At 40.5% G+C, this 18,440-nt stretch overlaps 1 protein-coding gene across 5 annotated transcripts in view; it reads left to right on the plus strand.

Annotated features, from left to right (window-relative positions):
- The window catches only part of atrnl1b (attractin-like 1b), a 149,095-nt gene that overhangs the window by 39,469 nt on the left and 91,186 nt on the right, over positions 1 to 18,440 (plus strand). For all 5 annotated transcript variants that reach the window (XM_080456210.1, XM_080456211.1, XM_080456212.1 and 2 more), the window contains exons 17-21: positions 294 to 507; positions 1,880 to 2,071; positions 6,901 to 7,137; positions 9,634 to 9,771; positions 14,714 to 14,807. In XM_080456210.1, coding sequence (XP_080312336.1) covers positions 294 to 507; positions 1,880 to 2,071; positions 6,901 to 7,137; positions 9,634 to 9,771; positions 14,714 to 14,807 — 875 coding nt within the window. The remainder of the gene's footprint in view (positions 1 to 293; positions 508 to 1,879; positions 2,072 to 6,900; positions 7,138 to 9,633; positions 9,772 to 14,713; positions 14,808 to 18,440) is intronic.

The following is an 18,440-nucleotide window of genomic DNA, read 5'->3' on the forward strand; positions in this document are numbered from 1 at the left end:
CTACGTCGACACGTTGTGAGCTTGTAGATCGTCTATTTGAAATCTGTTAAAATGTTTTTCAAAACAGTAAAACATGCCAAAAAAGTGTAGGCCTAAGGTAAGGCCCTCTGTGTCTGTTGAGTTGTACTGTGAAACACGTTGGGGTGTGTGTGTGTGTGTGTGTGATAGATAAAAAAAACAGTGCGTCTCTAATATTTGGTGAATCGAAGAAGTAATCAATAGAATAGTTGTCAGTCCCAGCCCTAGTTGACCAACGTTGTCCTATGCGTCCTTCCCCCCCCCCTCCTCTGTAGCGTCTGTCCCCCTGGGTGGGCCTGAGGAAGATCAACGTGTCGTACTGGGGCTGGGAGGACATGTCCCCGTTCACCAACAGCAGCCTGCGCTGGCTGCCCGGCGAGCCCAGCGACAGCGGCTTCTGTGCCTACCTGGAGGAGCCCCAGGTGACGGGGCTGAGGGCCAACCCCTGCACGGCCACCGCGCACGGACTCATCTGTGAGAAGGCCGTCGGTGAGTTCCTCCGCAAAAACAACATGACCACCTTATTGAGAGCTTGTAGATTGGCTATTTACGCTGTGCAACATGCTTCAATAGATCAGGGTTCTCACAGTCATGACATTCCGTTAATGTTACTTGCATCGAAGCAATTATGTTGTGTTTCTGCATCAAATAGAACTACACCTAATCTAAGATTCCATCAAAGCCAATCATTTTTACACGACGGTATTGTTTTTTTTTGCTGTCGGAAATAACTACTAGGCTACACTTGGTTGTTAAAGTCAAGATGAAAACAATGTAATTTGGATTAAACTGATTGGGAATCATTTGTGACAAAATTTTACTGGGAGACAGTCATCAGACAGGCAGGAATCATAGCAAAATAATGATGTATTGGTTAACAAGATTGAGTGAATAGTTTTGAAACTACAGCTTATAGAACTTAAGTCAAGTTAGAACTCTTAAAGTAATACTAGGTAACGTTTTCAACAAAACTAAAGTTAAATTGTATATCTTTTGCGAGTGGCAAAAGTTTCACAACACCAACTCCGTGAATTTCACCCCCGGAAGCCTTTTATTTATTTATTTTCTATTGAACGTGTACGGGGGGGACTTTCCCGGGAAAATGACGTTCCTGGCCAACGTCATGACGTCGTGGCCGACGTCCTCAGGAACTACCGCAACGGTTTCCTGTTTGGCCAGGAACTACCGCGCTATTAACAAAAAGGAACCTCACGCTGATTTTAAGAGAATGTAGAATTGGGAGATCGAAAAAGAACAGAAAAAGAAAGCACAGCTCATGGTAACTAATGCTCCACTGGCTAAGAGAAACGATCCGTAGATAGTATAAAACAATTAAAAGATCGCTTTTTGAAACGCTTCCGGCTTCCGGTGAAAACGAATGGAATTCTGGGTAATCGAGGACTAGGGAAATTGTATGCAGTGACGGTAGTGACCAGCAGAGGTTGCTAAAAATCGTTATTTGTGATTTTGCATTGTACAACTTTAAGTAAAGAAAACACCAGTTGAATTAGCGGTTGCTAACTCTAACCTTATATCTTAGCTACATGTTTATGCATTTATTTCATGTTTACATGTCGATTTAAGCTCTGACATTTATGTCTAACTGAGTCTAACTGGGCTATTATCAAATTTTTTTCCTGCTTTCATGAAGAATGGGCACCAGCAAGATGACTGTCTCCCAGACAAAAACAGTCACATTCTTTTAGATTGATTTTTAATCGAATCGTGACTCCAAGAATCTGAATCGAATTGTGATATAGCACATAAGTAACCCCAAGAATCTGAATCGAATCGTGAGATAGCACATAATTGTGTGCGACTCTGAGAAGTTTAACCCCTTGTCTCCTCTCCTCCTCTCCAGGGAGTCCCAGTCAGAGCAGCCGTCCCTCCTGTAAGAAGCCGTGCGCGCTGCACACCAGCTGCACCAACTGCACCAGCCAGGCCATGGAGTGCATGTGGTGCGGCAGCACGCAGCGCTGCGTGGACTCCACCGCCTACATCATCTCCTTCCCCTACGGACAGTGTCTGGAGTGGCAGACTGGAGACTGTGTCGGTAAGACAACTCACCGTAGACCCTCCATAAAAACGCGATTATGCGCATAATTATGCAGGGGCCACTTTTTTTCCAAAAGGCCACCGCATAATATGTTAAATTTGCAGAGTATATTCCACATATTTCCGCTATTTTCGCAACATTTTCCAACATTTCTCGCATATTTCGCATATTCGCAACTTCCAGCAATTTCACCTCATAAAATCACTTAAAACCCCCGCATATTTCATTGCAAAATCCAGGATTTTAGCCTGCATAATCGAGGAAAAAATATATTGAACCAATGAAAAGTATTAAAAGCGCTTCTGACAAAACCAGCTAACTCCATAGGATCCTCAAACTGTCTGCTAAACCAGCTAACTCCATCAAAGGGGGGTGGAGTTGGCTGGTTTAGCTGACTCCAGGCTCCACCCCCTTTTGACCTCCAACCTCATTGTGAGCTTGGAGGTACATTCAGCTGTTCTTATCAATGAAAACAAACTCCTAACTCTTCTTGTTTTGTTTTTGTCATTTCCTGAAAAATGAACATTTTGGAGTTAGCTGGTTTATGCCCGACAGTAGAGATATAGTGAGTCAATATATGGTTTAACCCCCAAAAAATGTATACAAAAGGTTTTTCAATGGATTATGGTAGTATTTGGCATGCTAAATAACATACTAAAACTTTACCAAAATATACATCCCAGAAAGCCGCCATTTTCAAGATGCCGTCCCAGATGGCTGCGGGCAGTTTAAATGGCTATATCTCAAATGATTTTTTTTTTACAAAGGATTTTTCAACTGATTCTGGTACCTCTGTGCATGCTTAAGACCATACTACACAATTAGGAAAATATGCCTTCCTTATATCTGAAAAATTGGTTAGTACCTGCTTACTACCTAGAAAGGTGGTTTTGGTGTTGAAAACAATAAATGCCACATTTATTGTGGTCTTCATTCATTCATCATCCTCAGGCTCCTCTGGAATAAACTTGTTATGTGGATTATCACATTCCTGAAGTTGACAGGGTCCACAGACAGTAGTACAAGGTAGTCCATATTTTCTGCAAGAGCAGCGGAGTGTCTTGCAGGCATTGGAACAGTTACAATGAATGACCTTAAAGAGACTGTCTGGAGCAACATTCATTGTTGACATGAGTGGGACAAATCTATTGTCCTGCAGGTTCCACCCCCAGTTCAGGGCATCCATATATCTTCTGTTCCCATCCAGACCATGATCTGGTAGTATGCTCTACAACAGTGAAATTTGGTAGCAGATTCAGTTGGTGGCAGACGTTCAGGCGTTACAGTTGATGAAGCTGAGACAACCTTCTTGGTGAAAGTGTTATATCGCATTGTTGCAAGCGAATCTGTGCACTTTCCACCAAATAGGACAGCCATTACCTGGCACCCAAGGTCATCGATCACCTCTGTGGTCTGGTTTGGGATAGTGAATCCATTGGCACGAGACCGAAGGACAGGATCCCTTTTTGCAAGCTTCTGGAAAGCAGTCTTTTTGCCAACCCCGAAGATACGAGAAGTCGTGTCACAGCCAGTCACAGCATGGATGAACATCAACTGAGAACACATATCACGTCCGAGTACTTTTTATTTATTGTTTATGTCATACACTTTAAAACTGCCATCAGCTTTCGACTTGTCTGATCTGAAAAAAGGCCCTTACGATCTCCCTGTGCAGAGTAAATAGTAAGACAAGGAGATCAGTATCTTCTCCAATAAGCGTAGTGGTGTGAAGAAGAGCTGCATCCACTGCATTCTTTACTATGTCTACATCAGCATCTCCAGGTGCATTGACCACAGTGCAATCCCTTTCTTATCATTTGGATCAGTCTCTGTTTATTCAGATCTCTTGACAGGAACTCCTCCTTCTTACCTGAGAACTCTGTCTCAGCAGTGAAGTTGACAATGGGGTGAATATTGTTTCCTCTTCTTTGATGCGTGTTGTCTTTAATGGATGGCCTACCTATGTCTGGGCATGTCTGGATAGGTGAAACATAGGTATCCATAATGAAACTGATTGAAATGGTGAAATCAGTATCATCAGAAGGTATTTTTTCCTCTTTTTTTGTGTAGAGGTACCACAATAAATTGAGATTTTAAGCTCCCGGCTGCCAATTTGGACGTCATCTTGAAAATGAAGCCTTTCCGGAAGGTATATTTTGCTAAATTTGTAGTATGGTCTTAAGCATGCACAGAGGTACCAGAATCAGTTGAAAAATCCTTTGTAAAATTTTTTTCCATTATCTGTGAGAAGCTCTGTCATTGGTCCAGACATAATATGTCTGGATCGGTTAGTCGCAAGTGGGCACATATTATGTGCCCACTTGCGACTAACCGATCAAGGTTGCCTCTCGTTCGGATTGGTTAGACCTGTCGGTCAATCATTTTAGCCCCGGGGCGACCGGTTCATGCACCAATAAGCTGCTACTGACAGAGCTTCTCACAGATAACAGAATAGTTTTGGAGGCAGACTGCGGCCCCTAGAAGTGTCACAGACACTAGATTTCTTTAGGGAGCATTGTTAGCCGTCTGAATATAATAAAATCTAATTTAAAAATAAAAATAAGCAATCGCCAAAAAAATCTGCTTCTGTCAGCAGAAAACTGCTTATATCAGCTTTAATGGAAACAAGCCCTGAGGGCTTATCTGGGTTATTGTTTTAGCATTATTTTGTATAAATCTGTGCCACCGTGCCTTGTTTTTAAAAACTGTTAAAAAAGTATTCAATCAAAATCAATAAACATGTCCAAAACTGTAACTTTTCAGGATTCCAATACAAACATAGCAAAAGTAGCAGATCCACAAGCTCAAAACGCGTCGCTTGAAGCGACACGTTTTGAGCTTGTGGATCTGCTACTTTTGATGTGATGCTGTAGTAGGAAAGTAGGACATTAATTTAAGAAAATACACAATAACTTAACGTATGGAGATAAGAGGTTTCTGCCCGACAGCAACAATATACTGTACATATCTAACTGTGTAGGCAATGTGCATAAGCCTATCCAATCAATAGCAACAATATCACAGTCGAGCATAATGCTGCGATGATGTAATGATCTCATATTTCTCTATGATATGATATGTTCTATATTTATGTTGCGTTATGCCTGTGATGTATTGGCCACTCAATATCTTTCCGAAGTGGTTTTACTCTACTAGTGAATGTATTGTAACAGTGGGGGGGGGGGGGGGGGGCTATGCAACATAACCTCATTCTTGTTCTTATGCAACATAAACAATAGATTTGTACCATTGTGTTTTTATGACCCTCTGATGGAGGCTCTGAAGCAGCCTGCACTAGCACGATAAAAACATGAACCTGAGCTAAAAGAGTCTTAGCATTTCTATCATCTTTCGGGAGTAGGCATGTAAGAATTTATCGTAAATCGATTAAAATCAATCAAACTGATGACAATTTAAATCGATTTAATAAAAAAATAATTGCGATGCAAAAAATAGCCAAAAAAAGAATAGATGATCTTTGTAAGAGAATTGATTAAAAAATTGGTTTTCAGTCAATTGCTACTGTATTGAAAAGAGGATTAGAGAAAAAATAATAATAAAATACTGGATTTGTGTAAGAGAAATAATATTTTTTAAATGAATGAAAATGTATACATTTGTGTTAAAAATCGTGTTGTGAACCTAGTATCGCGATTCGAACCGTATCAGTAGTTAAGTGAATCGTTAATGCCTATTCGGGAGTGCTGATATTTGGAAACAAGTTCAACAATCGCTTTCAAAACCTCAACCCAATTCCTGCTTGACAGGTTTTAGCACCGACACTCGGCTCACATGAGAGCACATTGCAGGGGTGGAAATGTTAGTTTTTTTCAGAGACAAGCGTTAGTGCTTCTGTGCCTCGGTTCAAGCCAAACTAATCCGAGGCTGTTTCCTGCAAAGCACAGAACCAAAAACGACAAGGTTTCGATCTTCATCAGGTCATTAAAATGTCATCCTGTTGTTTATATAGTCAACGTACAGATCATCATTTCTTGATGTTATAATATACTGTTTAGACTGATGCTACGGTAGGTTATTTTCTTGGTTCACCTGTGATCCTAGATTACTAAGGCTACACACTGTCTCTGCATTTGATGTATGTGTTTACCTTGCTTACTGTAAGTCGCTCTCGATAAAGAGCATCTGCTAAATTGCCTAAATTGTATGTGGGAGAGGCTGTGGATAACGTACACAATGACCTCTCGTGCCTCTGTCCTTCATGCAGAAAGGGACAAACATCAGGATGCTTTGAGAAATGCGTAGTACTGCGTAGGCACGCTCCCAGCCTTCCCACACTGTCGCTTTGGACAGAATGAGTTTTTTTACCTCACTTATCAGATCCATAACCGTGTTAACCTCACTTCAAAACCAAAATTAATCGGAGCCGACACAGCCGTGGGCTTACTTCACAGATCACTACAGAATGAAACTTTAACTTTAACTGTTACTTCCGAAGTCTTTTTTTTTTATCAAGTAAATTGTCTGCACTGTGCAGTTCCTGTCCTTGAGGGGGTTTCCAGGGGTTCCCCAGCTAAATCAAATTGCACTGCTTTAACCCTATATATAGTACATTGGCTTTTTGAAAATAGCAGATCTACAAGCTCACGATGTGTCGCGATGCGACACGTCGTGAGCTTGTAGATCTGCCATTTCCCCAAAAAATCTTGAAGAAAATTGAAACAATTGGAATATTTTTCAAGCATTTTAGCAACACAAATCTTGTATGGGGGTCCCTGGCACAACATATTTTTCAGATGGAGGTCTACGGCCAAATACATATCAATTTGTGGTCTCCAACTCGCTCTCTCTCTTTCCTCTCCTCACAGCTCAGAACTGCTCGGGCCTGCGTACGTGCGGTCAGTGCCTGGAGCAGCCGGAGTGCGGGTGGTGCGGGGACCCCAGCAGCACGGGCCGGGGTCTCTGCATGGAGGGCTCCTACCGGGGGCCCATGAAGAGGCCCTCCAAGGTGGGCCTGCAGCAGGGCCAGTACCAGGACATGAGCTTGGAACCGGGCCTCTGCCCCAAGGACAAGAACTATGAGTGGGCTTTCATCCACTGTCCTGGTAAGAGAGACCATGGTTGCAGCTATCAATTGTTTTGTTTTTTATCAATTAGAGATTATTATATTGATTACATTTTCGATTAATTGAATAATTGAGAAGTGTTTTTTTTTGCCCCAAAAAATGTTTTCATATCAAAAGAAAAAACATAGATGCATTTTTATTCTATTTTTGTATAATCGACACATTGATTAGTGTGACCACTTTAGCTCCATTTTATACGCAAAATTACTGAAAATCTGGTTTCGTTTGATTGTTAAAAAAAGTGCAGTGGGAATTCTCGTAGAGGAAGTGGTCCTCACTGAAAGTGGATCACTGTTACACTTACACAGTGTATCAATGACACAGTCTGCATGGGAGCGCTTACAGCATGCATGAACATGTAGATTGATAAACAGACAGACAGGCCGTCAGGCAGACATGCACGCAGGGAGACAGGGCTTTAGTTACATATCTACGGTAACGTCTTAAGATTCCGTTGCTGTCGGTGGAAACCTTTTATGTCCAAAACTGTAACTTCTCAGGAAATGGGAAAAAATAAACCTGTTTTCCAATGTAGTTATCATTTGGTCACCAGCTCTTGTTAAAGCTGCACTATGTAACATTCCTCTTCTACCCCGGATTTCAAACCGGTTTCCTGCGCAAGTGCTGCATTTTTTTTGTGCCATTGAGCTTATAGAGCCTGTCTGCTTGCTCAGGGGATAAATGTAATCTTGACCATCAGGTACAAATCCTGTGTCAGATCCTGTGTCTAGGTGAGACATGACCTTTGACACGATCTAAATGTCTCAATAGAAGAGCAGGGAGACCAAACAAATATTGTTATATTGTATTAACAAACTCTACCATACAGATTGGACAAAATTACATTATATTCATTTTTTTAAATTACATAGTGCTGCTTTAATACTTTTCCTTGGTTTATAAAACCCACAGACACACGACAATTTCACGCTTACTTTCATAATTCTTCGAAAATAGCAAAAATAAACGATCTACACCACACCGTGGTGTGAGCTTGTAGATCGGATATTTTTGCGACTTTCGCGTGACACTGTCAAATGAAGACGTAGGGCTTTATTTTACGGAAAAAAACCCCAAAAAATATAGAAAGTTGAAATATGGAGATACAAGGTTTCTGTTCGTCAGTGACGATTCAAAGAGGATGCTCTTAGAGTGGATGGATGCCTCTCCTCCCTCCTTGGTGAAACCCGATCCCTCCCTGTTGACTCGGTGCAGTATGGGCAGATATGCGATTAAGTCACACAATGCGTTATCAAAAACCGCGATCTATACGGCCGCGCGGCGTGTAAGCTGATAACCCTGCCGCCATCGCCGCCGCCCCGGAAACCACAGCAAGCTTTTCAGCGTGATCGGCTCACGGTGTCTCTTCATATCATAATCGTCTCTGTCGGGTGGAAACCTCATTATGGCCAACGATTTAACTTTTTCAGGATTCAAATAAAAAAACCATCAAAAGTAGCAGATCTACAAGCTCGAAACGCGTCGCTTCGCGCCGCGTTTCGAGCTTGTGGATCTGCTACTTTCGATGCTTTTGTGTGACGTTGTTGTGTGATCAAGTTGGGCGTTACTTTTACGAAAAAAACACAACAGGTTAGAATATGGAGATAAGAGGATTATGCCCAGCTGCGATGATAATACTGTCACTGTCCCGCAGAAACCTTGTATCTCCATGTTTCAACTATTCGTGTTTTTTTTGTGTGTAAATTAATGCCCAATTTCGTCGTACTTCAGTGTCGCGCGCACACGTAGCGAAACAATGCATTGCATTGGGAAGCTTTAATTTTTTTTTTCCTATTTCTTTGTGAAAGTGGTTAAAGCCTCACTAACTTTTTTTTAATTAATATAATTTCCACTATTTTAGAATTGTTTTGGAAAATATATGAAGATGTGGAAATGATTATGACGATTATGCAAAAAAATATTGCGACTATCTCAAATAATTGTGATTAGAGTAATATGTAATAATTGTGATTTTTTTTTTTGTTGCCATAAATAGGCCTACAATTCACCCCAGAGAAGAATGTGATCAGGAATTCTTCCTTTATCTAAATAAAATTGCTTTGTTCTATGCTCTGCCCTTTCACCCGTATTAACACAATCATTATTTGTACAATATGTATTTATTTATATTAACGGGCAAGACTTCTGCACACCTACAAAGCAACAGGTGTGTAAGATAAGACCGCAGAAGAAAGGCTCCCGCACACTGTCTTCAAATACAAAATGGGAAAACACAACGTTTCTGAGACCTTGATGAAAGTCTCCGGTCCGAAACATTGTGTATCCCATTAAAACGTTATTGTTTCCATTTGAAGACGGTTGTTTCTATTTTGCGTTTAAAAAAAGAATAAGCCTTTAACATCATCCAAAATAGATTGCTTTGCTCCAGGACATATTGGACGATGATGATAAAGGCATACACTTGTATTCATCTCATATTTATCGAGGTGTGTTTGTGTGTTTGGTTGTCCACAGCGTGCCAGTGCAACGGACACAGTACGTGTGTGAACGGCAGTGTGTGCGAGCAGTGCAGGAACCTCACCACCGGCCCGCACTGTCAGACCTGCATGCCTGGCTACCACGGAGACCCCACCAACGGAGGCAAATGTCAAGGTGAGTGACACACTGGGAAAAACAATGTCTGTACATACATACACACACACATCCATCTCCCTCCCTCCGTTTGTCGACTAAAACTATGTTGAAAAATGTTCGTCGACACCTTTTTTCCCTGACGAAAACAAAATAAAAACGAAATAAAAACTAAGGTATGATGACTAAAACTTAGACTAAATATACTGATAATTTCGTCAACCCATAAAAACTAGACTAACATGTTAGTGAGGGACGAGTGGAGAAGAGATCCAGTAGAACTAAAAGACAAGTCTTAGTTTTATGTTTGGTTGTGCTCAGGTGTTGCGCCCTGAAAATAGCAGATCTACAAGGTCACAACGCGTCGCGACCCGTTGTGACCTTGTAGATCTGCTATTTTCAGCACGCAACCAAGTGTAGAATCAGTCATTACGACGCCATCGAGGCACCGCCAACATTTTAGTCGACTATAATCTTATGATATTTAGTCAACTAAAACTAGACTAACAGAAAAACATTTCAGATGACTAAAATATGACTAAAACTAAATGGAATTTGATTCAAAAGACTATGACTAAGACTAAATCTAAATTTGTTGTCAAAATCAACACTGCAGCCCACTGCAGAATTTTTTTTGTCGCATTCCTGTGCCAATTTTTGACCAATTGAAGTTAACACATTCACTGCCTGAATTATTTCAGATTTTTTGCAGTTTTATGCCAGAGATTTTTCATTGAAAAAAAAAAGTACTCAGGAGCCGAGATGCATACGTTTTAAGTTAACAAGGGATAGGAGTCTAGATCTTCAAAAAATCATATCTCCTTGGTCTTTGGGTAAAAAAAAAAAAACTTTTTTGAAACAAGTTAACTCGATCTAGGCAATCAAGTGATGGATTTGAAAAACGAGTTAATTGGATCTAGGCAATCAATGTGTTAATAAGAGACCAATCTTAACAAGAGCAATACTATATTTAAAACATTATCTTTGAACCTGGATCATCAGTAATCTGGCTTTTATGTTATTATTTTATATAGTTTTGCATTGGTCTCCTACCACCGTGGTGTAATGAAATATTCGATTATTGGCTGAGGAATAAGACAAAAACAAAACAAATCTCCATGAATTCAAGGCTTCATGTAATTGATAGGAAAAAAAGTCAAGTATTCCTTGAAGAGACCAAATCCAGAAGGTTCCGATCTGCATGGATCACACACACACGCACGCACGCACACGGACATGCTCATGCACACACCTGCAAAATGTTTACGCAGTGAGCTGAAGCTCCTTGAAAGTGAAATATGACAGTACTTAATGTTCAAAAGCTAATAAGAAATATGAACCCACAGACTAAAGCATCTATCAGACTCTAAACAGGTGTGGTACGGGTGATAACGCAGAGCCGTACTTATACCATGCTAGCTATTAAGTCGAGCTTAATCACACAAAAAATATTATGCAAGTAAAACCACCACATAAATCATAATTAATATACAGTGTATTCACTGTAAATATGTCAGTCATTTCTTTGCGTTTTTTAATTATTTATCATATCTTCCCTGTGCAACTTCTGACAGAAATGTAAATTTTGTAAATGTTCAATGCCGAAAACAAATTTAAATTATTTAACGCAGAGTGTATAAATGGAACCAAATGGACCCTTTGGTTCGATTTGTACACTCTCAGAGTTATGGGGGGGTCCATGGCATAATTCATACCAAACTAGGGTGTCCTTGAAATAAAAAAAACTAATCCAGTAAACGGTAGTAATGAAATAGTTTGATACACGTAGGCAGTAATGTATCACCACAGCCAACAGGGAGCAGCGTTGTGTGTTAAGTAAAGCAGGTGGCTATGCTGTGCGACACAAAAAGGAAATGTCATCTCGGCACCTTTTGAGATGTGACACAGTTAATTCAGCAGGCATGTTTTCATTTCCCAAAAGCTCACTGCAACTGGAATGAAATAAATAAACAAACTAAATAGTGGATACTAAATTTTCAAACCTGACACGTTTGCAAATTGTAAGTTTTTTTTTTTAATTAAAACTTTAATTGTGAAAACATAACAATAAGACTATCACATCCAAAATAGCTCTTGACTACAGCTATTTTAAAACCAATAAAATGTTGTTGTGAGATGAGAAAGACAGAGTACCACTTCATACGACAGGTTTGTACAGATATACCCCCAAATTCAACCATGGGGGGGTTCCAAATTGTCTGTAACTCTGAGAGTGTACAAATGGAAGGTTCCATTTGTACACTCTCAGAGTTAACATTAACAGCTGAGCTCTTCACTGTATAGGAGCTGACAGTACCAAATACCACCACCAGGGGTCACAGCACATCCGCCGTATCGGTATAGCGTCTTGAACGTCTCCACATGACTTTGCTTTAACCTTTTTCACGCGCCGCGACCCCCAACCCCCCCACCCTGCCAGACAGAAACATAGAAGGACCACCCCCACCCCCAACCCCCCAGAGGGTGTGTTTTGAGATTGGACCCCCACCACACACACACACACACACACACACACACACACACACACACACACACACACACACACACACACACACACACACACACACACACACACGCACACACACCCAGAGGGGATGCGTTTTTTTGAATTGGACAGGCTGACAGGGAATTAGGAAATGGTATAGCGCTGGCGTCCATTCATTGTCTCGGGGGATTTAAGAGGGGGAGGGTGGGGTTGGGGCTGTTACTGTACCTTGGGACCCTCCCATGCGGTTCATGACATCAATAGCATTCCTGAGAAATGAGCAGCTTTTGTCTGGCATCGACTGAATGGACGCAAGCGCACGCACACACGCGCACGCACACACACGTTGGTAGTAACATACTTGTGAGGACAACAATATCTTTGAACGGAAATTTTATAAATGGCATTTTTACAGTTTCCTTGTTTTGGCATTTTTTTGCGGGTGTCACAAACCGAAAAAAGCTTGAGTTTGTAGATCTGCTATTTTCTGTGCATGACACCCACACACTACTAAGTATAAATCAGGCGTAACTCTTAAGCCTTAAACCTAACCTCTAAATGTCTTTTTTTCACCATAAAACGACAATTTCTCGTGTGAGAACCAAGAAAATGGTCCTCGCAAGGTTTAGTTTTTTTCTCCACTTATCCTATACTTGTGGGGACGTAGTGGCCTTAAGTATAACAATGCAAACACACACACACACACACACACACACACACACACACACACACACACACACACACACACACACACACACACACACACACACAGACACACAGACACTATCTGTGGTTACTGATATGACGCGTTAATGCACAGGGCTCTATACATTACATGCAAATATACATTACATGTAAAGTGAACCTATAGACGCGATCACTTTAGTGTCTGGGGAGACATGACGTTAAGAGCAGTCTCGGCTTTACAGGAATCCTTTAAGTGAATGAGTCCCATTCATACTAAACCACCGTGTTTTCACATGAAGAATTGATGGAAAATTTAAAGCGCTGTTGCTCAACATTGGGTTCAGGGACCACTAGAGGTCTATGAGAGTGTACACATGGAAATAAATGGACCCTTATGTAACTCTGAGAGTGTACAGATGGAACCAAATGGACCATTTCAGGTCTTTAACTCTGAGAGTGTACAAATGGACGCTTACAGGTCTTTAACTCTGAGATTGTACACATGGAACCAAATGGACCCTTCTGTAACTCAGAGAGTGTACAGATGGAACCAAATGGACCATTTCAGGTCTTTAACTCTGAGAGTGTACAAATGGAACCAAATGGACCCTTACAGGTCTGTAACTCTTGAGAGTGTACATATTGAACCAAATGGACCCTTACGGGTCTGTAACTCTAAGAGTGTAGAAATGGAACCAAATGTCTTCCATGCTATGTACTGTAAGCAGAATTATAATTTTGTACATAACATCAAACTACATCTGATACACTCGGCTCATAGAATCCATTCTCATTCCCTGATTATGTTGACCCCTCCTGTAAAGGTCAGCTGTTGTGAAACTGGGGAGCTGCTAATGGCATCTGTCTTTTATTAGAGCATATATATGGGTTTAACCGATACATCCATACAGGCATTATTTGACTGTTTTTTTACCACTTTCAATCTGGCATTTTGGGCAAGTCATTGTGAATTGTTATTTAGTAAAAAAATAAAAAATCTTCAATAATCTACAAGCTCACAAAACGTCAACTGTTTTTGAATTAAGACCTGGAACGCATCTGTGTCACTTTAGATTTCTTTGGCTATTCAAAAATAGCAGATATACAAGCTCATAGCGCGGCACAGAGTGCCGCGCTATGAGCTTGTAGATCTGCTATTTAAAAAAAAATCTGGAACAAATACTTTTTCAGATAAAAAAAAAAAAACTGTTAGCATTTAGAAAACATTTTTAAGAATCGCCTCAGGTCTTAATGGGTTAAAAAAAATATCATTATTGGCAATCGGACCCAAAAAAATTGACAATGTTGGGCTCTAGTCTTTATGTATGTGTTGTTGTGACGTGCATTGTGGGAATTGTAGGGCTTTGGTACAGCCTCAGGAAAGCCTGGCCTCACAGTGTACTCACAACTTGAACTACTAATTGGAAATGGAACACACACACACACACACACACACACACACACACACACACACACACACACACACACACACACACACACACACACACACACACACACACACACACACACACACACACACACACACACAGTTAAGATATATTCATTGGTGTGCATTACTAATTGAAAATATCAGTTTATTGCCATCTGTTGAAATTAAATTTGAAATGTTGCCAAAGCCGCATTTTGTATGCCAGAACGTGTCCATGTTTTAATGCACTAAACCACTTAAGCCTTTAATAATTTTATAAACAATAAATAGCTGTGTAACTTATTTTCTCTCTCTCTCTCTCTCTCCCCCTCTCCCTCCAGCCTGTAAGTGTAACGGCCATGCCAACGTGTGTCAGGTGTTGACGGGCAAGTGTTTCTGCACCACCAAGGGCATCAAAGGAGACCAGTGTCAGCTGTGAGTGTCCATAACACACCTAGCACACACAATTAACTCATTGAGTGCCAATGACGTCGCAGACGTCACGTTTTTCATAAGCCCAGAGTGCCAATGACGTCTGAGACGTCATGAAAAAAAAAAACTAAAAAAAAAAAAAAAAACTCAAAAAAAAATATTTTTTTTTTTTTTTTTTTTTTTTTGAAAAAAAAGGTTCAGAACCCAAGATATGATGATTTGAAGATTTGCTGCTCCATTCACTTCTTGTTTAACTTTTTACTGAAAAAGGCTGTATCTCGGCTCCTAAGCACTTTTTTTTTACAATGTATTTTTGGCCTTGGCACAGGGGTGATATAGCCAGAAATATTTTTGGCACTGAATGAGTTAACACACCTGCACACACAATTAACACGCAATAACACACCACGACACACCTGAACACATAATTAACACGCACTAACAGACACTACAACACACAGTGAACACACCACCACGCAGACGATCAACATATCAGTGTACTGGACATAACGTTGCATAATCGTTTCCGTCGGGCAGAAACCTCATCTCCATATTTTTATTTTATACATTTAATGCCCTTCTTCATCATACAAGCGAGTGTCGCACAGAAGTAGTGAAAAAAGCCGATCTACAATCTCAAAACGCGTTTTTTGTAGATCTTCTATTTTCACGACTTTAACATAAAAAAATTAAAAAAAACGAATAAAAAAGGAACGGTTTTGGACTTGCAAGGTTTCTACCCGACAGCAACGATATGTTGGTAAACACTGAAAACACAGTTTGGACGTGTACACGTCAATGGCGCTCTGGGCTTTGGGAAAAAATGGACGTGTTACACGTCAATGGCGCTGCATGATTTAAGTACTTGCATCGTTCCCTCCCGGCTTGCATCATCCTCGAGTAGGCCGGTGCCCGTTTATAATTGTGGTAATTTGCACCGTTCCTGATTCACATCGTTCATGTGTGGTTCCCGAGTAGGACCGTGCCCGAAGGGTATCGGTCTAGTTTTAAGTAGGGTGACCACCTTCAAACAGGTCCATTGAGGGACAGATGAACCCGTTTTGCGGGACTGCGCGCGCGTGCATGAGGACCCCCGCGCGCGAGAATTTTTTTGGTTTTTGGTTTCTTTATTTCGGTTTTAGGGTTAGGATTAGGGTTAGGTTAGGGTTATGTTAATTAATTCTTATTTTTGCCTGATTTTACCGATTTATTATAAAAAATATATATATATATATATATATATTTTTCATATCTTTGATTTTCGGGTCATTGCTCTGCTTGTGCGGGACGCGGGACAGAGGGTCCAATTTCGGGTCTGTCCCGCGAATTTCGGGACGGGTGGTCACCCTAGTTTTAAGTAATATTGAATGTGCAGCTACAGTAGTACACAAATAATGGATATAAACACCGAATTTACAAGTATTTCAGGATTCAGATCCACCACATACTGTGTATAACCCTACACACACACAGTTTATGGAGGTGCTATTGCAAGTACTCAGTAGAAGTTTTTTAATGGCTGCCCAAGAAGTGAAATGGAGAAGTTCTTTCAACGTTCCCAACTGAACTCCCTGACGGATGATTTCGTCAGTCATAAAGGCAGGCTTGGCTGTCACCCGGCCACTGACAAGTTGGGCTTTGGAGCCCTCAGGAAGTGACAGAGGTTCTATTTTTACCAAGTAGGGTATGACAAGACGGACAGATAATTATGGAGATGGAATTATATGCAATCTATACTGCTCTTGAATTAAATTAACCCGTTAAGACCGGGAACGTGGCTGTGCCATTTTTTCTGGGAGATTCTACAAATGTCTTCTAAATCCAGTCAAAACTGTTTAAAAAAAATATATATAGGTTGCTATAATCAGTAGTTCTCAAACTTTTTCATGTCAAGGACCCCCAAAATTATATGTATTTGACCGCGGACCCTCATCTCAAAATATGTTGTTCCAGGGACCCCCCAGAAGCAAATATTTGAGTTAAAGTGTTTGCTTGAAAATATATTCAATGATTTGCAAGCATTTTCACGATTTTTCTAAAAATAGCAGATCTACAAGCTCATAGCGCGGCACTCGGTGCCGCGCTATGAGCTTGTAGATCTGCTATTTTTGAATAGCCAAAGAAATCTAAAAATGACACACACATGCGTTCCGGTCTTAATGGGTTAAAGTAGAATTGTGGTTGCCTGGGTCTAGCAGTGGCAGATCAGAACAAACCGTATGACCCCCCCCCCCCCCCATCAAGGACGATAGTTTACTCAAGTTCTGTACTTAATTACAACTTTGATGTAGTTTTACTTGAGTATTTCCAATTCCTTTCTTTTGATACTTTACACTTCCACTACTCTCTATCTCGGAGGCAGTTATTGCACTTTTTACTCCACTACAATTACATGAAAATGACGTTCCTAAGTTTCTTTACAGATTTAGATTAAGTTAGATTATTATTACAAAACATGCATTAACCAAGTAAGCAGTATTTCATGCTTAATCTATTTGGAAAATAGACAATGTACAAGCTCACAACTTGTGATTCAATTGTGAGCCTGTAGAACGTCTGCCTTCGAAACATTTTGACACATAGTGAAAAGATACCACTTAAAGGGGAAATCCACCCCTTTTCAATATTTAACTATGTCATTAATATAGCATAAAGGAGTTGTGTGGAAATAAGAAAAAAGTTCCCCCCTTTCTGTGTTGCCTTGAACTGGAGGATTGATTGTGGGTTTAACATTGCAAATTACACTGTGATGACTCATCATGGTGTAATTTGCAATGTTTTTACTTTAGCTACTTTAAGTATGTTTTGATGCTACTAATTGTGTACTTTTAACTCAAGTCAAATTTGGAATACATACATCCTTGTAGCAGAGTATTTTAATATTGTCGTATTGCTACTTGCACTTAACCCATTAAGACCTGGAACGCATCTGTGTCACTTTTTGATTTGAGCTAAAAAAGCTTTATTTTGCACTTTGGCTATTCAAAAATAGCAGATATACAAGCTCTTCGCGCGGCACCGAGTGCCGCGCTATGAGCTTGTAGATCTGCTATTTTTGAAAAATCGTGAAAATGTGTGTAAATCTTTGAATATATATTATTTTAAAGCGAACATTTTTAACTTTGCTTCTGGGGGTCCCTGGAACAAAACATTTTGAGATGGGGGGGGGGGGGGCCCGCGGCCAAATTCATATCATTTTGGGGGTCCTTGACATGAAAAAGTTTGAAAACCACTGATATAGAAACATACAGTACGTTTTTCAGAAAACTGTTAGGATTTAGAAGACATTTTGCAGAATCGGAACCTCAGGCTTCAATGGGTTAAGTAAAAAAAGAAACTGAGTACTTCTTCCACCACAGACGGTTGCTCATCCTCCAAGTAGGTAATAATTGGGAGTGGAAACAGTGATTGTCAGTCTGTACGCATGGCCTCTGTCTACCCTTGGCGTGTGTGTGTGTGTGTGTGTGTGTGTGTGTGTGTGTGTCCTTGGTGCAGGAAGCCACCACCAGCACCAGCTCCTGCAACGCACTGTGGAAACTTTCATATTATGTAATCTCAATAAAATGACGTCAACCCCCCCTAAAAAAAAGTTCCAAAGTTTTAGTTGCAAGGTTAAAGAGATTCAATGAGAGGCGC

This window comes from Gymnoscopelus braueri (genome assembly GCF_963280865.1).
Source record: "Gymnoscopelus braueri genome assembly, chromosome: 17".
NCBI classification, from domain to species: Eukaryota; Metazoa; Chordata; class Actinopteri; order Myctophiformes; family Myctophidae; genus Gymnoscopelus; species Gymnoscopelus braueri.